A 21,117-nucleotide genomic window follows, 5' to 3' on the forward strand; every position below is an offset into this window, starting at 1 on the left:
AAATCAGAATTCAGATCAATACAACAGCCAATCTTGATTCCAAAGGCCTGAGGACAAAACATACATATGTCTTCTTATAAGAGAAGTAGTGCAGAATGAGGCATATTATTGCTAGAAATTGTCAATGATTAATTATCTTAGACTATTCTGTTTAACTGTATTCGTTTATAACTAAGTAGATTCTCTTCGAAAGGATGGGCATTAGGACATCATATCAATATGGAGGGAAAAGCACCAAAAAAAGAGAAAAAAGTATCTTCCATAAAATCTACATCATCCAAAAAAACTTTTGACATAACTGATGATGTGACATATAATATTACAAAAAGGCTACCTACAACAGTAGAAATTATCAATCATTATTGATCCATGGGCGTAGAACAATTAGAAGTGCTTATGTATAAGAAGACTGAAAAGACCCTACTGCTTGCTTCAGTATCTACTATACAAAAATCAAAAATAAGAGAATTTTTTGTTTTATTTTTAAAACATAAGTGTCAAAAAAGTTTGGGGCCCAGATAAAATGCATATGCATTATAGCTTATCAATTAATCTTTTTGTTCTCTCTCACACACACACACACACACACACACACCTGCTTTATCTTCAATTATCAAGGCCAAGGAAACATACACATGTAAACCACCTCTCTTCTCCTAAGTTTAAATTTAGTCATTTTACGCTAAAATAGTCAAAGAAAGGCCCTGCCAAAGTCACTAGAGTATTAATACATGTTCCAATAGGTCCTATCAAACTGAAAAGGTCCACAGACAGACTGGCTAAGGAACAATCTCATTTATGTGCAAAGGTATATACCATAATAAATACCAAGAGGCTGATCATCAGAGGACTAGCCACTTATTTCAGCTCTAGCAACACATGAAGACCATCTAAGGTATGGAGAAATTGCAACTTGCATCAATGGAGGGAATACTAGACCCAAAAAATTAAGTATCCTTGCAGTAAGCAAGACATTTGGCACACCTGAATTACAATATGGGAAAAGAAATCTAGTTTACCTCACAATATTTCTTCTATCCTTCTAAGAATTTATATCTCAAAATTTATAAGAATTTATAATTCAAAAAAAATTTTCATACAAAGGCAGGAGATGGGAAAAGTGTTTTTAAATGAAATAAAATATTGCACTATTTCACATTTTCTTTATATATTATATTATAGATTGAATTTTAACAGATTTATAAAATCTCTCCTTAAAAGATAGAATAGGATGATCTGCTTTAAAATCTGACCCTCACCAATTTGACAAAAATTAAACCTTCTCACATTTATAATCAGGCCAAAATTCATAGCTCAGATTATGGTGCCTTATGCCAACTTCATGCTTTTTTTCTTTTCTATTTCTACCCTCCAGTCATAAAAAAAATGCCAATCCAAAGCCAGGAATTATATTTCCTAACTTTACCAGGTTAAAGATACATCAAGATTGCAGAAAACACTCCTCATATGCAAAATGAACCAATGGGGACTGCCTGATCAAAGATGGTTTATATCATTTCAATTAAAAAACAATAATCAATGAATATGGCTTTCATGAAAACATTCCATTTTAAAGGGTATAACTCAAATTTAGCAGCACTTGATAAGCCAAAAGAAACCAGAGACAATTCCAAATTATTTTTTAAAAGTAGAACAAATAGTAATTTTTCCTGTCTTGGTAAATTTCAATTATAAGAAAAAGAGCAGCATAAATGGGGGACTGTAAATAGGATTTTCTAATGCTTTAATCTTTAATAATGAGAATAAATTGAACAATGTCCTTGTTGTTCTTAACAAAAAAGATGTAAATATATATTTTTAAAATCAAGTTTAATATAGATCAAGTATTAAGTGATCCCCACATCAGAATTAAAGCTAGAAACTGGACTTTAATCATTCAAAATAGAGACTGAAAATCAAGCTTTGGATTTCTACACTAAAGTATAAGCAGAAGGTTAAAAAATTAGTCAAAGTTAGAATTAGAAGGGTCATCTAATATAATCTCTCCTTATTTTACAAAGAAGGAAGCTAGGACTCAAAGAGAAGGGTCTTGTCCAAGGTCCTGTTCTCAAGCTCTTCACTTGAAAACAATGTGTTTTTTAAATCCTGTATGAGATAATATATACCCATGCCATAATATATAATATATACCTACCAGAGACTATATTACTGCTAATTATCTTGCCCCCCAGAGTAGCTAATGATTTGGGTACAACTGTAATGATGCTTCCACTGGTTGTTTTCACATAGGTTGCAGCTCCAGGAGTTGCAGTCATTCGAGCCCCTATTGAAGGACTGACTGTTGGTCGAGTGTAGGTTGCCTGTGTGCCTAAATAAAGAGAAACCAAAATCTGGCATTATTTTAAAGAATTACAGAAACTATCCAAACACACTAGATTCTAACCAAAGTAAATTAATTTCCTCAAATTTCATCCTCTGATCACATCTCTGTGCATTAGCACAAGGCATCTCTCATAACTTACTTTTCCTATCTCTACCTGCTGTTATTTTACTGTTTTTCTGGGCCTAACTCCTAAACCTCCTCCATGAAACCTTCCCTTAAATTTTTCTTTCTACCAAAAAATTTTTAGAGCATTTTGTTCATATCTTTCTTTTACTACTATCACTTTCTACCTTTAATTATACAAACCATATTTGCCTCTCCTCCATTAGATTTTAAACATTAACCAGCTATAATTACAGATCACTAATGATGAAGTTTGTTATCTACCTCCTAATAGAGTAGAGAAAGAGGCAAGTAGAAGACATATATTTTTTGATAAGGCAAACATGGAAATTAATTTTGCTTGTACATGTACTTATTACAAGGGCTTTTCTTTTCTTTCTTTTCTACTGGAGTAAATGAAACAGAACAGGGTAAGAGTGATAGGACAGCCAAAAAAAGGATATTAACTGCAATTAATTTTTAGTTTTAAAAAAGAAAATTGGTTAAATGGACCCAATGAAAGATTTTACATTTTAAATGTAGGTATCAGGATTAAATGTCATTGAACAATATGACAAATCAAGCACTAAAATGGAAGTGAAACATTGAAGCATGAGAGGATTTAGAGAGGATTTTTTTTTTTTACTGTATCTCACTCTTATTTGTGTTTCACCACTTAAAGTAAACAATGATTTATGATGACTCATGAATTATATCACCTAGAAGGAAATTCAAATATATTTATATTGCTCTTTCCAGAAGGGTCATCTGAAAGGAGAGGATGGTTGTAAGATAAGAGACTGTTCAATACTAAAGATGAAAGAACTATAATTTCATGTTGCTTCTACTAAGAGAACCACATGAGCAATGTTTCTATTCCAACACTTAAAGTCAGAAACAGAGAAAGTTAGAGCTTAGAGACTACATAGCCCAAATCCATCATTTTACAAAGAAGGAAGCTGAAGAGCAAAAAGTGAAGTGATTTGGTCAAAGTCACAAATATAGAAAATGGCAAAGGCAGAGCTGAAACTGATGTCTCCTGACCTTGGATTAGTGCTCCTTCTATTACACTAAGCCACCTCTTGCTGCAGTAAAATTTATATAAACTCAATATATTTCCTAATGAGATAAACAATTTGTATAAGTGACCTTTGAAGACAGACTCAAGACTTACCAGTAGGAGTTGTAACCAGTTTAGTTGTCATAATTGCTCCATTGCTGCTCACCACCATTATGGGTGAATTGCTACTGGTGGGCAGTGTTGCTGTGACTGGTTTAGGAAGGATTTTACTTGGTTGAACCTGCTGAGTGATGATTTTAACACCTATAAAAGAAGAAATTTTTAAATACATACATATATATACATATACATACATACATACATATATATATATCACAGTTTTTAAAAATTCTGAAACATTTCCTTCACATGAACAGTAAGGCAGTTTCACCTGTCCTAATTTTAATTAAGTATATTGTGTCAGCCCTTTATCACCCCTCCCCTAAACTTACATAATTCTTCAATATCCCTTCTTTAGATCCTACATCCCTGAAGAAATAAGTTACCAAGTATTTAAGCAAAAGAAAATCAATTGAACTCTTCATTCCTGCCTTATGCTACCTAAGTCTTCCTATTAAGATCAAATGAATGATCAGCTTAACCACTAGAAATGGCTTTTCCAGAGGAATAATCTATAGACAATTATTTTAAGTTACATATTCCATGTAAAAAGTCTGGAATAGGAAAACTGTGATAAGCAGTCAAGAACAAAGTTAAAGAGAAAATGGGAGCTTGCATATACAGATTTCCAAAATAAAAGTGTTTCTTTTATTGAAATACTATCATCAATCTCATCATTGAAATAAACAGCTACTAAGATAAATTTTAAATATTCTATTTTATAGGTGTCAGTCTGTCAGCTCCATTAAGAGTAACATTCCTCTTCTATAGTCTGACATTGGCCCATTCTCATGTTATGAAAGTGGCCTCTTCTTCTCCAGGGCTATGTCCACAAAGCACAAACCCTATTGAGTAGAAAGCTTCAAGCAAAAGCCAAGGATGGCCTGCCATGTCTGCACTTTAAGGACTCATTTGGCTGAGGACTGAGAAAAAGAATACTGGACTTAGGGGACACACTGCAAATTTCCAAGAAATTATATAATTTTTGAAGTATCTCAGGAAATATACTCAATGTTTATAGGTGATTCTTGAAAAAGACTGAATCTTGAGGCAAATTGCAACCTCTCAATATTTTAGTAGAAAGACTTAAGAATTGGCTTGAACTGAAAAATTCCTTCCTTTTCAGCCCCCGCCTGGTAATAAGTCTCGAACTGAGCTAATGCGGTCCCCAGCAGACATACAATCTATTACTGATCCCATACTCTAAGCCTTGCTTTCTAGTGGGCTATAGCTTGCCAGATCCAATATTATACCTTTAAAAACTATGTACCACCTATATGACAAATACAAGTGGAGAGTTTCAATCACATCAAATTAAAAATTGATTGAAAGGAATCCTATTTGTAATAATATTTATTATAAAATTAATAATTACCAAAAGCAAATGAGAATGAAATTGTTAGGATGTTTCACAGACATCAAAATCATAAAAGGAATATATTGCTGTGGAAAACTAAGAACTATATTACTTTTTAGGGGAAATGACTTAAGTTGACAAAATAGGAAGGAAGGATACTCTGCTTATTTAATAGTATTAAATCATTTCACCACATTGTAAGCAAACAAGGTTAAAATTTTTACATAAAATCTAGAAAATTCCAGATTCAATCTTCTTAACTTGATAGAAAAACTAAAATAATGAAGTTGTGGTTAAGAATTATCTTTTGATATTATCTCATGGATGTGTTGCAGATGGTTGAGCAAAAATATTCCCAAATCAAATCTTAATAACTGCAATACCTGCAGTTGTTAAACTATTAAACAATTGTAGAAATATAAAGCATTATTCATTAACCAATCATATGGATAGTAGGATCTCTTCACCAATCAAAAGATAATCATTTCAAATGTGATTTTGTACATTCAAAAATATGAAGGTAAAAATCCTGGTATTATATCTAATTGTTCCATCCAAGGAAGCACAAAAAGTCATTTCTTTTCAAACATTTGAGCCACAAAACACTAGGGCAAAACTAATACTACAAAGAATATTTGTAGATCACTCTAAAAATACTCATTTCCCCCCATGAAATTTGTGAAGCATTGCTATGCCCTGCCAAGCTACAGATATTACCAACCTATCTTCACAACTGCAAACCACAAGTTTTCCAGAAAATTGTTTAACAGTAAAACACCACACATTTTTTGGCAGTAAGATTTAACAACTGCCTTCATTAAAATTTAAAAACTATCATTGGTTTCTAAAACAATAGGGACCAATTTTAAAAGGTAAATTCAAGACCCTGCCTTGGGTTTGCATTATTATCTCAGAACTATTATCCAGTTACCTGATTCCTGTTTGATTTGGATGGTGGGCTTAATGCCAGGTGGCAACTGAGATTGCTGAGGTTGTTGCTGATGAGATACTGCTGTGGGCTGGGTTAACTGCTGTGGCGTCTGTTGCTGCACTTGATGCAGTTGCTGTTTTGGGGACTGTTGATGTTGTTTAGGGAATTGTGCTAGAATTTGGGTGGGGGTGGCCACCAAACTTTTAGGAGAAGGAAGTCTAGTGGATGCCACCTTAATTGCTGATGTGGATACACCTATAAAAGGACAAGAGAGGGGAAAAAAAGGATTTTTTTTAAAGGTGAAAATTATAATTGGGTATGATGATAGGAAAACCATTTACTGTTGATTCAGTAAATCAAAAAAGAAACAAGCAAAATATATGTTTTAGTCACCTTTTCAAAGTTTTTTTTTTTTGTGTGTGTGTATTTGTGATAGAAAGTGAAGAGCAATCAAGAAATTCATAGTATTTCCTTACTAAAAGTTAGATTATATAATTTCTCAGATCCATTTCATCTTCTTCCCTAAATGGAAATCTGATGTCTTATTAAGCATTTAGCATGTGCTAGTTACTATGCTAAGAACCGGGGATACAAAAAGAGGCAAAAGACAGTTTCCATACTCAGGCTTCTTATAATTTAACAGGGTACAAATATGGGCAAACAAGCAATATAAAAAATAAATAGGAAATAATTTAAAAAGAGAAAGTACTAGAATTAGGAGAGGTTGAGGAAGGTTTCCCACAGATGATAACATTTCAATCAAGACTTAAAGGAAACCAGCAAGGAGAGCATTCTAGGCATGGGAAACAACAGAGAAAATGCCTGAGTCTGGAGATAGTGTGTGGCACATAGAATAGCAAGAAAGAGTCATTAGATCAAAGAATATATGGCAAGGACTAAGATGTAAGAATGGAAAAATGTGGGAGCAGCTAGATTATAAAACGCTTTGAATATAAAAAAGATTTTATCTTAGATCCTGGAGATGACATACACTGGAATTTATTGAGGAGGGGATGACATGTTTGGAGCTAAACTTTAACAAAATTATTTGGGTAAATAAGTGAAGGATGGATTGTAATAGAGAGAGAATTGAGGCTGGCAGACCCACCAACAGGCTGTATGTGTGATGTCTTCCCCAACAGACAAGATATGCTTACTTCTCCAGTCTCTAATACAGTGCCTGGCATATTGTACATGCCCAACAAATGTCTGTGCAATAAATGCAAAAAATTATCTCCCTTTAAAACACACACACAAATACGCAGAGATTTTTCTTCTCCAGGTTTTTTGCTCTTTAGTCATCTCAATTGTATCTGATCATTTGTGACCCCATTTGGGGTTTTCTTTGCAGACATGCTAGAGAGGTCTACCATTGCTTCTTCAGCTCATTTTACAAATAAAGAAACTGAAATAAACAGGATTAAGTGACTTGCTCAGAGTCACATAGCTAGTAAATGTCTAAGACTGAATTTGAAGTTAAGATGATGGATCTTCAGGCTCAGCACTCTACCCATTGCACCACAAATGATGCCAGGCTAAACAATCCCAAACTTTCATTGGTCATTTGTTTAGATGGTTTCCAGTTCTCCTCATAGTCTTCCCTGGATGCATTTCTAGGTATATGTCAATCTCCCTCCTAAAATGTGATCTCCAAAGAACATATCATGAGGTCTCATCACAGTAATATACAATGAAATCAATATCCTCTGCATCTTCTCTGTAATTCAAGAAGGCATTAGCTTTTCTGAATGCCTCTGTCATATTAAGAGCTGCTAGGAAGAGGAAAAGAGGAAGGTTGTACCTTTTATTTCAATGGCTTAGGACTTTTTTTGAGGAGGAAAGTCTCTACTAACACAAGACTGAAACTGTTCTGCAACTTACAACCTTAGAGAGTCTCCCCAGAACCCAAAGAGATTAAGTGGCTTGCCTTGGGTCCTGTGGCCAGCACAAGGCAAAAGCAGGACTAATTCAGGTCATGCTGACTTTAGAGTCAACCCTCCACTTGATAAGTCATATTCGTTTATTATAGTCAATTAACCACTTTTTGGTTGATATAGGTAGTCTTTTAACAGCAAAAGAAGGAAAAAACAAAATTTAAGAGTCAAAACTGATAAAAATTACAATTAAATAGTATATAAATTGTGAAATCTTCTTCAATTTGATTACCAACAAACCAGAATTGTATTTTTTTCTTTTTTCTCAATACAATTTCAAAATAGACTGCTAAAGTTAAAGCAGGATAGAATTGATCTTTGGATCATATTATGAATGCATATTATGAAAAGTTATGCCTTTAGATTTGAGAAAAGTCAATTCATAATCTGTATCAGAACTATAAAGTTCTAATTCTTTAACCCTTGACACTCTAGAAAAATAAGCTCATGAAACTCTTCAACATAACAAATACACTGTTGTCAATTCACTTAGTTCTACTTTGTTTTATGTTGTTTTATCTAATATTTGGTTTCCCCATTTGAATATTTATTCTAATGTGTTTTCTTTACAGCTCTTAGTTTTAATGAAAAATGTTATTAAAAGCCTCATTCAAATACCAAAAGACAATGGTTAAATGTATACTTCAAATGTAAAGAAAGTAGTTAGATAAGGTAATCTAAAATGAACACATAGTATAGAAGTAAAAACTGAAATTTATAACATTATAAAGTCTAAGTATTAGTCTAAACATTAAAAAGCCTAGTAAACAATATAGCTTTAAAATCCTACTAATTTCTCTCCATGTGCTATTAAAGCAAACAGATTCAGTACATGTCTATTGGGATTACACTTTTTGGTAGAAGGGTAGTTTTGGACACATTTAAATTTTTTGTTTTGGACTAGTGAGGCTAGAGAAAGAACATACATGAATGCAGCAAAACAAAACAAAACCTTTTACATGAAAGTGAATATTAATGGAATTAATGGAATTGGGGAGAGGGAGAAAAATCTATGAACATAAGACTATAACTGATAAGAGTTCTTAGTACTTAACAAGTACATAAAATCAAAAAAGCCATTACATCACCCAATATCTTGGATTTGACAACTATGCAGAGATCCTGATTTAAGAATGTCTACCCATCCTTGAACTAGAAAAACAAGAAAAAGAAAGACTGTCTCGGGGATAGATTGCTAGAAGCAGGGACAAGGGAGCAGGAACAAATAAGAGAAAATCAGTCCAAGTAAGCCACAGAATAAAATATAATTGAAAATAGTGTGAGAGAAATTAAAAAGAGAGGATAACATGAGATTAGGAAGTTAATAATGAATGCTAGTGCTAAGTTGAAAGAGTAAAATATAGGAAAATCTGGAGGAATATAAGAAATGTGCAGAAACCCAACAAAAGTTTCAAGGAAAAGGATGAAAAAAATAAAATCACAGAGGTGAAAGACAAAGGTAACATGATTTTAATTGAGAAGTAAATTTAATAAAGAGGAAAGATTTTTGGTCATCATGATTAGAAAAACTCAAGAATAGATAACTTTTAATAAAGAATAAGTGTTCTTTATTATAATAAGTCAGTCTTTAGACTTAACAACAGAGTTAAGATATTTAAGACTACATAGTTAAACTGCAGAAAAGGGAAGCAATTAAATAAATGTAAAACACATTCTCCAGATACTATGCTGTCTATTTTAATGGCTTACTGTGGTTAAGGGATGATACTAAATCATCACTAATGATTGGGAGTTTTTTGAATCCCATCATCACTGGGTTTTAAAAGGTTATGCCAACAATGCTGAAGCACAGGAAACTCCTACCAAAGCTAGAAAGGTTTCAGTTATTAACACCCAACTTTGGATTATGCAGATGTTGTTTTGGAAGAAGACAGCTTGGTGTGGAAAAATTCATCATCAGAGGTTTGGTTACAAATGAAAATGTTGACCACAATTACTCGTACACCATATAACTACTATAAAAGTAAAAGAAGTGAGAAGAATTTACAATATGCACAAGTGAAGAATTCTGGCTCCCTAAAATACTGAAGTGAGCTTATAAAATATGATGCTTTTAAAATGAGGATTAGATCATTCCCCCCCACATCACTATATAATAGAGTCCAAAGCATTATTTTATGCATCAAAATGCACCAAATATTCAATATTGTTAGGGTTCACCAAATACACTAAATACCAGGATATGAAATAAAAATCACTGTGCTTCTCCAAAAATCCGACTTTTCATTTTAAGTTACAACATAATAAACAAGACTGAACATCCAGTCATTCTAAAGAAAGGTTCATTGAAATACAGGGACATTTCAAGTAAGAATTAAAAGAACGACAGTGATGATTTAGGAATTCCCAGGAGTCTCTAGAGATTTCTGTAGTAATACCTTTTTCCTGGCAAAATACAAATAAAATATATAGACATGGAATGTGCTTTTCTCTCTGTGAGAGTATCCCATAAGACCCTTATAAAAACCACCTGCTAGAGCCAAAAGACTAGTATCATTCTTGGATAAAGAGTAATACAGACAGTGTTTCCTTTCTTTGTAATAGATGGACATAATTTAACAAACTGTGATTTGAACTGGAGAAAGGAAAAATGTCCCAACAGATGACAATTCACATTAAGAATAAAACTGATAACCAGGTGGGGAATCGGTTACTTTCTTTCCCCCTCACAATCAATTCTGAAAAATCAAACTTTAAGTATGGTCATAACAGAAAACAATGAAAGAATATTTAACTGATGTTCTTTCCTTAAAATAGTTTATAACATGTATCAGGTTGGCTAAGATATCAGGAAAAGAAAATGACAAGTTTTGGAGAGGATGTGGAAAACTGGGGTTCTAATGTATTATTGGTGGAGTTGTGAATTAGTCCACCATTCTGGAGAGCAATTTGGAAGTATGCCCAAAGAACTATAAAACTATACCTACTCTTTGATCCAGCAGTGACACTAATATTTCTGTACCCCAAAGAGATCATAAAAAAGGGAAAAGGATCCACATGTGCAAAAATGTTTCTAGCAGCTCTTTTTGTGGCAGAAAGGAATTGGAAATTGAGGGGATGGTTATCAACTGGGAAATAAACTGTAAAATATAAATAAAATGGAATACTTATGCTTTACAAGAAATGATGAGCAGGCTGATTTCAGAAAAAAAAACTGGAAAGATTTACATGAAGCGAAGCTAAGTGAAGTGAGTAGAACCAGGAGAACATTGTACACAGTAAGAATAATATTGTGTGATGATCGACTATGATAATCTTAGCCCTTCTCAGCAATATAATCTGATCCAAGACAATTTCAATAGATTTGTGATGGAAAATGCCATCCACATCCAGAAAAAGAATTATAGAGACTGAATACAGATCAAAGCATACTATTTTCATTTTTTTTTTTGCTTTTTTCTTTCACATGGTTTCCCTCCTCTGATTTCTTTCACAACATGAAATGAAACATATGTATGTATGTGTATATATGTTATACCTATATAATCATTATATACACACACACACACATATATATATAATATAGATATAACCTATCTGATGATTGCTTGCTGTTTTGGGGAGGGAATAGGAGAAAAAATTTCAAAATCAAAATCTTACAAAAATGAATGCTGACTACACATCTCTCAGATTGACTTAAGATGACAGGAAAGGATAATGATAAATGGTGGAAGGGATATGGGTAAATTGGGATACTAATACATTATTAGTGAAGTTGTAAACTGATCCAACTATTCTGGAGAACAATTTGGAGATGGGACCAAAAGGCTATTTTACACTATACTCTTTGATCCAGCAGTGTCTCTACTGGGTTTGTATCCCAAAGAGATCCTAAAAAAGTGTTAAAGAATGCACATGTGCAAAAATGTTTATAGTATTCCTTTTTGTAGTGGCAAGGAACTGGAAACTGAGGGGATGCCCATGAGTTGTAGAGTGGCTGAATAAATTATGGCATATGTATGTTATGAAATATTATTGTTCTATAAGAAATGATCAGCAGGATTTCAGAAAGGCCTGGAGAGACATGAACTGATATTAAATGAAGTCAGTAGTACCAAGAGAACATTGTACATAGCAACAAGATTACAAGTTGATCAATTGTGATGGATTTGGCAACTTTCAACAATGAGGTGACTCAGGCCAATTTTAATAGACTTGTGATAGAAAGAGCCATTTGCACCCAGAGAAAGGACTAGAGGGACTGAACGTGGATCACAGCACAATATTTTCACCTTTTTTGTTATTCTTTGCTTGCTTTTTTTTCTTTCTCATTTTTTTCCTTTTTGATCTGATAAATGTGTCAATATGTACGTGTTTAACAATATTGGATTACTTGTTATCTAGGGGAAAAAAGTAGAAGGAAGGGAGGTAGAAAAATTTGGAATACAAGGTTTTGCTAGAGTGAATGTTGAAAACCATCTTTGCACGTATTTTGAAAATCAAAGCTATAATAAAAAAATTAATGTTGAAAACCATCTTTACTATTAAGTGAAAAAATAGGTTATGTAGAATATTATTTTTTTAAATTATGGATCAAATTAGCAAAGTATTTGTTTTTCCTCTTTATTTGTTCAGGACATAGGCTTTTCAAAAGTATTTCAAAAGAATAATTAGGTTCTGCTACTTCTAACATTAATAAAAACATCTGATAGAATTTATAAGCAATTAGTGACAGAGGCCCTCAAAAGAACTTGCCAGAGATTGCAGATGAAGGAAGCATTATATTATTACTAGTTCCCTTTTAAACACTACTCTGCTAGTCACTGAGTATTAATGAAGCCGATCCCAAACCTTATTTAAAAGCTTTCTTTTATCCCATCAGAGCTCCATGCAGTAGAAAGTGTAATATATTTAGAAATGCGAGTCTGCATTCAGATGCTGGTACAGCCACTTTCTAAACATATATAACCCTGGGCAAGTGATAAAACCTCTGTGAACCACAGTTCCTTTATCTGTAAGAGGAAAAGTTGGAATATAGAATCACTAAATTTATGTTCCTATGTCACTTATCACTTGTTTTGTAATTCAATAAAGATTTATTAAGTTCCTACAATGTCCTGGGTGCTAAGGACATAATTTATTTAAATGGTATTCTTAAATACCTTAAGGATTTACCTTTTTATTGGAAGGAAACACAATATATTATACTATATATATAAAGTATAGTATAAAGTTGATTAAGATGGAAGTAAAGGAGAGATTCCCACAAAAGACTGAAGAAAATCTGAAAAAAGAGAGAACACATTTAGCCAGAAGAATCAGGTAATCACAGATGTGGTGTACCTTGATTAAGCCAGGAAGGATTGTGAAAGCAGAGGTGATAAGCAAGTTCTTTACAGGAATATAGAACAGGGTGTATGGAGTCTGTTGGAGTCTGTGTGGATTCTATGGAGTTTTTTCCCTAACAAAAAAAAAGACTTGAAGGTAGGACAATATGAACTGGTTAACTAAGGGAGCACATTTTAGTGTTGAAAGGGAAACAGAACACAAGTAATAGATTGGGAACATCTAATATTTTATATTTTCATCTTTTTGTGCTTATTCTTAGCCATACACTAGACTAGAAGATGAATTAGAGTAAAGAAGACAACTAAAGCATATCTATTGCCACACCACTCAAAGTTAATTTGAATGAATTAAAGTTATTAAACTAAATACATGTAGCAGTGCTAAGTCAAATCCTAGGTCAATAAAAAGTCTCCAATTAAAAAAAAAGACAAGTCCTTGCCTACTAATTTCAAACAGTATCTCACACAGGTAAAGTTTAATTAAATCTAATACTCCTCCAAATAAGTGTTCTTACTCAACAACTCTATAAATCTATACTGAATACCTACTAAATCCACGTCACTGAGGGAGAAAAAAAGACAAAAGCTAACTAAACAATATCTGTCCTAAAGATTCTCATATTCTGTTAAAGGGATATAATATAAGCAAAAATATTAAAAACAAAATGATTTTGAGGACAGAGACAGTACTAACAATTGAGAGAATCAGGGAAGACTTCTCATAGAAAATAAAGTCAAAACCAAAGCCAAAAAGTGAAGCCAATGAATGCTTCTCATCACCAGAGGGGAAGAGGTGGTAGGTAGGCATCAAGGTAAGCCTTCTGATGGAACAAAGAAAAGGGCAAAAGACCAGAGACTCTTAAAAGGCCCGCTGAGCTGTGACATGGAACTTATGAAGTCCAGTAAGGTCAAATTGGATTGACTACAAGGGGTTTTGGTTTTATTTTGCAATGGGAGAAGTAGGAGAGATAAGAGGGGCGAAAAGTGCTTACTAATTGAAACAAAGTAAAAGTCATACTAGGAAAAAAAAAATAAGGAGAATTCAAGGGCATAGATAGTAAAGATGATCTTGGTAGGAAAAAGTACTACCCTTTTCTTAGTGACTAGAGAGCAAAGAAGGAGAAAATAGGGAAAATGTGAATCAATAGATAACCTTAATTTCTTCTAAAAAGATATGAAATCTTTTATGAAGAGGGAGATGAGTAGAAAGCTTTGGACAAAGAGACAACTTCTAAATCCCTCCAGGTAGCCCACATTAATAGTGCTTGATTATTCCTTTTGTGAATTCTGTATAAAATTCAATCCTAAGCATAACTTAGTTAAGTTGAAGCTGATTTTTTTCTGTTACTAAATTTAAATGACACTTCCGTTTGGCATCTGCCACCTCTCCCCATATCAAGTACTTCAATAATTCAATTCAGACAAACTCCCAAATAATCCAATCAGATAAAATACAGAAATAAATAGGAAAATGGGAGATAAAAGGTCAGAGATTAATTAGTCCATTCTCCAATCCACTATGAAAAAATACACCCCAAATTCCAAAAAGATATTTCTCCCTTATCATCATATTCCAGTAGTATAAATGAATGTTTGGTCTCCTCTTACCTTGTGCTACTGTTGACATAACCACAGATGGTGTTGAGGACACCACAACTGTTACGGCAATGGTATTAGGAACAGGGGATGGAGTGGAACTACTGCTGCCACTACTGCTGCTACTGACCAAAGAGGACTGGGAAGCAGTTATGACCACAGGTTGCTTCTGAGTGGTGGAAGCAATGACTGACGTGGGGACAAGCTTAGTGACTGCAGCATAGTTATGAGATTTCGAAAGAATGTTGGGTACAAAGGTTGAGCTTGGAGATGTGGTCACAATGATCACCTAAAAAAGGAATAGAAAATTAGTTTTTTCACACATATATTCAAACTGCATCACAATATGAATTAGCAAATAAGTTTAAAAATCAGTTATGAAACCATAACATTTTATTTTGTAGTGAATATAATTAATGCTGAGCCAATGCAAGAATGTTTGTGTTCCCTTTCAATAGAACGTCTTGTGTCTACTGAAGAAGAGAATCAGAGTAAAATCAAAAGACAGACACAGAGAGCCAAATTCCTTTTGGCTTTTATAAGCTTATAAAAAGCTTAATTCTATATTTCACTATGTCTAAATTTGATGGATATGTTCACATGTTGTTATGGGCCAGAACTTGAAACAAGGTACTAAGTGGAATTGAGGAGACCATGGTTAAATCTAGTTTAGCATTGATTTAATCCTACAACAAATCATGGTATCCTAGTGATATAATGATTAATCGATTTATACTCAGTGTAGAGCATTTAAGCTAGGAGCCAGGATTCATTGAAAAAGCTGGAAGAGGCAGAGAAGGCAAAGGACTGGTGACAGGAGCTTAAGCTCTCAGAACCAAGGAGAGAGATAGGCCTCTAAGAAAACTAGCCAGTCCCAAGTGAAGGAGATAGGACTTTGAAAGAAACAATAAAGGATTTGGACTTTAACACCTGGCTGCACTTGTGGTGATTACTGAACTAAAATGAAAGCTGCTCCCAGAGATCCCAAGAAAACCCAACAGGAGAACATTACATTTTGGCAAGAACATTACAACATGTAATAATTCATATTGGTCAGATAAAATACAGAGAAATATCCAGGAAAAATGAAGATAAAAAGGCAGGATTTAGAAGTAGCAAGGTCTCCAAAAATTAATTAGTCCAACTCTTCATTTATGAGGAAACAGGTCCATAGGAGTACAAGTGACTTGCCCAAGATCATATCAATTATATAAGCAGCAGAATCAATATTCAATTCCAATCCTACTGACTCCCATTCAGGTGTTCTTTCTACTTCAGTAATGTGCCTGTCTAATGGGGCAGTGTAGAGTAGTGTCACTCCCTTTCCTCTAAACTTCAAAATAATTATTTTTCATAGTTGGCTCAGCTAGGAATAAAATTTTTATATAATAACTCTGTATCTAAATTAACTTATTGGGGCCTATCTGCTAACTCTTATGTAGGGTGCAATGTGGCTAATAAAAGGAATTCCCGTACCAGAAGCTTCCACATTAAAGAAATCACAGCTTTTCATGTACTCATATAAAATTATTATAACAAAGAGAATCTGAACCATTCCCTAGAGTCTTCCATAATGAAATTTAACAAATAATTCACAAAATCCAACTTCCTGAGAGCTTGTGAATTACATAGAAATGAAAGTCTGTTAACAGACTTAACTACCAAAAGTCAGGAAGGTAAGCTGTGACAATTTAATGGGAAGAACATCATGTTCTCCCCATTAAACCACATTGCCTCTAGGGGAAGGTTATATTTCTCCAGTCTTTTAAGATTTACAAAGCACTTTAATCCTTGAAAGATGTGGTCACCTCAAAATTTCTCTAATTTTTTTCCTATTTTTTATTTACAGAATTACAAAATCTGAGTTGAAAGGGCACTTATGGGCCATATGGCCTAAGCCATACTTGATCAAGCAATCCTCCCATATCATCACTGATAAGTAGTTCCTCACTCAGCCATTATTTGAAAATCTTTTTCACTGAAAGTTTATTTATCTTTTTCCAAATTATTAAATTACACAATTTTTTTTAGAAAGCTTCCTTTCTTCACAAGGAACCAGCCCTCTTAGTTATTTGCTTATTTCCATGACTTCGTCCTTCAACCACCCAAAAAAGCAAACATATCTTTAGACTTTACTTGTAAATATTCCATCTCCAAAAAGCTGAATCCTAAAATTCTCTATATGGATCCCAATTCTATGTCTTTATCACCGCCTCCCTACTCAGGAAACTGTTCTCTGCCTTTATCACAAGTTATCAGCTCCTTGTACCTATGGTGTTTTGCTAATCCTTTAATCCTGTACTGGTTTCATTTCTCTTCCTTCAAAATTTTGACTATATAGTTAGCCATTTCAACAATGCAACATCCTTCACCTTTAAATCTCTAGCCCTCTTAACCTACATAGGATGAGGGTTATACAAAAAGCTTCAGTCATTCATATCCTACTAATTCTCACCCTCTGTGTTAACCCTACCCTTCTATTGCTTAAGTTAAAAACAAAAACAAACCAAACAAACAAAAAACCAACCCATGATGACTGCATCCGGCACAAATTCAACTATTCTCACTACTGTAGAGCAAGCTTTCTAGTCCCTCCCAGCATATTCACACTCCTCTCCACCACTGTTCCAAACATTCTGCTTAAACCTCCCCGCAATACTCTACTCTCTCTAAAATGATGGCCACCTGTGGGCTGTATAACAATGCTTTCTATTATTGCTCCTTCTCTCTGTCTCTGCCTGTTCTTTCTGTGGACTCTTCTCTTGTACCCTAGGTAAGAATTTTCTCTCCAAGTCCTCTCCTTGGCCCTTTTCTCTTCTTTTTCTGCATTCATTTACCACTGAAGAGGTTTAAAATCTGGCATCTTTGACTCTTCCCTTTCCCTCCAACTGGGAATCAAACTTATTAAGTCTATAATATTTCAGCAAAATGTAAGCTCTTTGAGACTAAGAATTGTTGTTTTAATCTTTCTAACTCCAGTATCTAGTTCAGTACTTGGCATTTAGTAAGTAGGCTTAATGATTGCCTAATATTCACAAGCTCTCCCATATTGGTCCCTTGTTCTCCATTCAAAGTTTTCAACCCAAGAACAAACACTTACCTTTATTTAGACTACTTTTACAATGTCCTAATTAATTTCCCTGTCTCTTCTAATAATACATCCTTCATGTTGCTGCCAAAATAATTTTTTAAAAAGCACCAGTTTGAATATGACATTCCCTGCTCAAAATCCTTCAGGGATTCAGTACTACCTATGGGAGTTCCTTAATCTATCATTTAAGCCCACCACATTCTGGCTTCAACTTTCCCTCCCTAGCTTATTTCACTCTACCCCCCTTTTCACATTATGCAGTCTGATCAAACTGGATTGCTAGCATCTCTCAGCTAGTTCTCTCCCAATGCCATTCAATCACACATGTCAGTCCTATCCCTTTCAGATTTCCATTGTTAAAATCCTCCTTATTCATAACTATAAGGTGTGGATGGCTCTAATACCACCCACTTCCCCCTTAAGTTAAAAGTTTTTCCTCCTACTTCTTATAGCACTTTGTCCAGATACTTTATATTCTGCCATATCATACTAAATTGTACACATCTTATCCCCATGTAGGTGGTTAGCTGTTTAAAGAAAAGGATTATTTTTCATCCTTGTATCCTCATAGATGAACATATGATAATTAATAATTGGTAAATCAATAACTAATAAATTAATAAATGTGTCGTGAATTAAAATTAAAATGCTAAATGAGGAGTGTGTCCTGAATAATGATATGCAAAAAAATGCAGTTTACTTTTCTAAATGTCTATCTAATGTTTTTTAACTTCAGAACTTATAAATGAAAAAAGTTTTAGAATTTTTTAAAAAAAGGATTCTTTTCAGTCACAAGAAAATGTATTTCTAGAAAAACATCATTTTTTGACAATGAGTTGCTGTAAAAAACATCACATGACCCATTAGACTATTATTAGCAGTAAAATGATCTAGTATAGCCTGAATGGTTATGGCTTTTAAACATGAAGGAAAGTACCACCATATGTGGGCATATGCTGCTCCTAATATCAGGTTCAAATGCTTACTCTGCCACTTACTACACAACTCACCATGGACACAATAATAATAACAAATAGCTACCTTGTCTACATATTATAAAGTCTGCTAAGCTCTGTACATGTTACCCACCAGAACCTCCCCACAATTCTGTGAAGAAATCAGATTATAGAAGAGATTGTTTTTTCCCAGACAGAAATCTCAGATAAGGATAAGAACACAGTCTCCCTGACTCTTAAATCCAGTCCTGGAGGAAGACACATGCTCCATTTCCCCACATGTAAAATAAGATGTTTCTCGATTCTTTTGAGCCTGTAAGGAAGGCAGTGCAGTCACATGGAAAGTGTACAATTTGAGACTCCTGTGACCAGAGCTTCTGATTCTCCATAAGCACCAGCAAACCTGCTCATTATTCCCTTCCTCCAGACATGAAGCCACCCTAGGCCAGGCACTGCAGGAGACAAAGGTTACCTACCCCCTCTCTCTTACCTTTTTGAAACTTGCAAATCAAAGTGGGGGATATGATATGACAAAAGAAGTTATGATACAATATAATAGTACATTGGAAAAAGTCAAACTTACAGGATGCCCAAGGCAATTCACTAACAAGTGGGGAAAAATCATGGAAGATTTCATGGAGAAATGGCATGTGAATTGGATTTAAAGAGTTGAGGAGTCATTCAAATGGGTGAAGAGGTCAAGATAAAGGAAGTAATGGGGATATCCCCAAAAGAAAAGCACAGAAAATTCTCCACTTTCATGTGCCTGAACTTTTGGTACAACCTATTTCAATCATTCTGAGAAAACAAACACTGAGATTCTCTGGAACAAGGCCAATATCTAAAAATGTGAGACTGAGAAAATAGACATGTATATGTTTCAAATTCATCTTATCTCTACTGCCTAGAAAAGATTGAGGAACAGCAGGTCTAGTGACAGTGCTTGCCACCCTCCATGTGGGTCCATACCTTTTGCGTTGTGGTGTTGGTCGTCTGAGTGGAGGGCTTCGTGAATGTTATTTTCACAGGAGACATGTGGGGGGGTAAGGAATTGGCGATGCTCTGCATAATGTTGCTCATCTTGGGGCTGCCACTTACAGGCACAGTGATAGTCTTTGAGACAGGAACGACAGCCTTAGGAACTTCCTTTAAAACAACGGGGGATGAGCTTGATGAGTTTGTTCGTCTTCTTTTCCTGGGCTTTTCATCTTCATCTGAACAGCTAACACCTGAAACAGATGAGATTTTGGTGTTAATGTTAGCCTGGCCCTAGGTGTAGTCTGTTATTCAGAAACCACTTTAAATGATTATTGGCTTTTTTTTGTTTTTTTTTTTGGTCTTGATCTGTACTTTTATTGGTAAAGGTATCTTCCCAGTGAGGAAATTCCTTCTCCCAATCTAAACAACTGTTATTCAATTTAGAATCTTAACAGAACAGCCTGAAGTCCTGAGGGGCTAAAAGGCCTACTCAGGGTCACATAGCCAACATGGGCCAGAAGCAGAACTCGAACCCAGGCTGATCTGACTCCAAGTCCAGTGCTCTAGACATTAACACAACAATGCCTCCCGAATATACAGAGCTCACTCTGAATGAGCTAAACTGAAGTGAGTCAGTAATCTTTTACTAATGGCCTATTTTGTACAAGTCATTTGTGTTACCTGTGGGAACATAATATAAAGCAAGGCATATTCCTGTCTGTGAGACAGCTGCATTCCAGCAGGCGAGATGAGGTATGGACAGATACACTAGAATGTGACCTAGACATTAGAATGTGAACAGCACAGAGAGGGTTCAAATAAAATACAGCAAGTGACTCAAGAATCTCAAGCTCTATGACTGGACTGTTTCTTCTCTAGATACTAAGAATATTCAACTGGCAACTCAAAAAAAAAAAAAAAAAAAGTCCAAACATAGGTCTTTACATTGAAATAGTCTCAATAATCAGAAAGGATAATATTACTACCACCACACAAAAAAATGAAAACTCAATTTTTGGACTCTTTTTATTCACTATAATCCATTTACTTTTGCAATGGTTTTTTAAAAATCAAAATAATAACTATTAAACCCACCTAGGGCATTACAGTAATACAAAGACCAAAAAAAAAAAAAAAAAGGTAATTAGATCAATACAAAAATCCTTTAGGTCTCCCGCCAGCTTTCTCCTTCCCATATAATTAAAACTAACCTGGAATCAGATCTAAACACTGTGAGCTCAATTCCTGAAAGGTTGCCAAAGAGTGATATGCATTAGAATCTTAATATTGACAACAGATGACAATTATATCAGTTATCTGAGGCAAAATAACATATAAT

General features: G+C 34.2%; 1 protein-coding gene across 5 annotated transcripts in view; it reads right to left on the reverse strand.

Moving 5' to 3' along the window:
* Positions 1-21,117, reverse strand: part of EMSY (EMSY transcriptional repressor, BRCA2 interacting) — an 84,630-nt gene that overhangs the window by 43,171 nt on the left and 20,342 nt on the right. For all 5 annotated transcript variants that reach the window (XM_051987072.1, XM_051987071.1, XM_051987070.1 and 2 more), the window contains 5 exons: positions 19,770-20,029; positions 14,766-15,042; positions 5,915-6,169; positions 3,621-3,770; positions 2,156-2,329 (listed from right to left, as the gene is read on the reverse strand). In XM_051987072.1, the coding sequence (XP_051843032.1) occupies positions 2,156-2,329; positions 3,621-3,770; positions 5,915-6,169; positions 14,766-15,042; positions 19,770-20,029 (1,116 nt within the window). The remainder of the gene's footprint in view (positions 1-2,155; positions 2,330-3,620; positions 3,771-5,914; positions 6,170-14,765; positions 15,043-19,769; positions 20,030-21,117) is intronic.

The sequence above is a fragment of the Antechinus flavipes genome, chromosome 3, assembly GCF_016432865.1.
Source record: "Antechinus flavipes isolate AdamAnt ecotype Samford, QLD, Australia chromosome 3, AdamAnt_v2, whole genome shotgun sequence".
Taxonomy (NCBI): domain Eukaryota; kingdom Metazoa; phylum Chordata; class Mammalia; order Dasyuromorphia; family Dasyuridae; genus Antechinus; species Antechinus flavipes.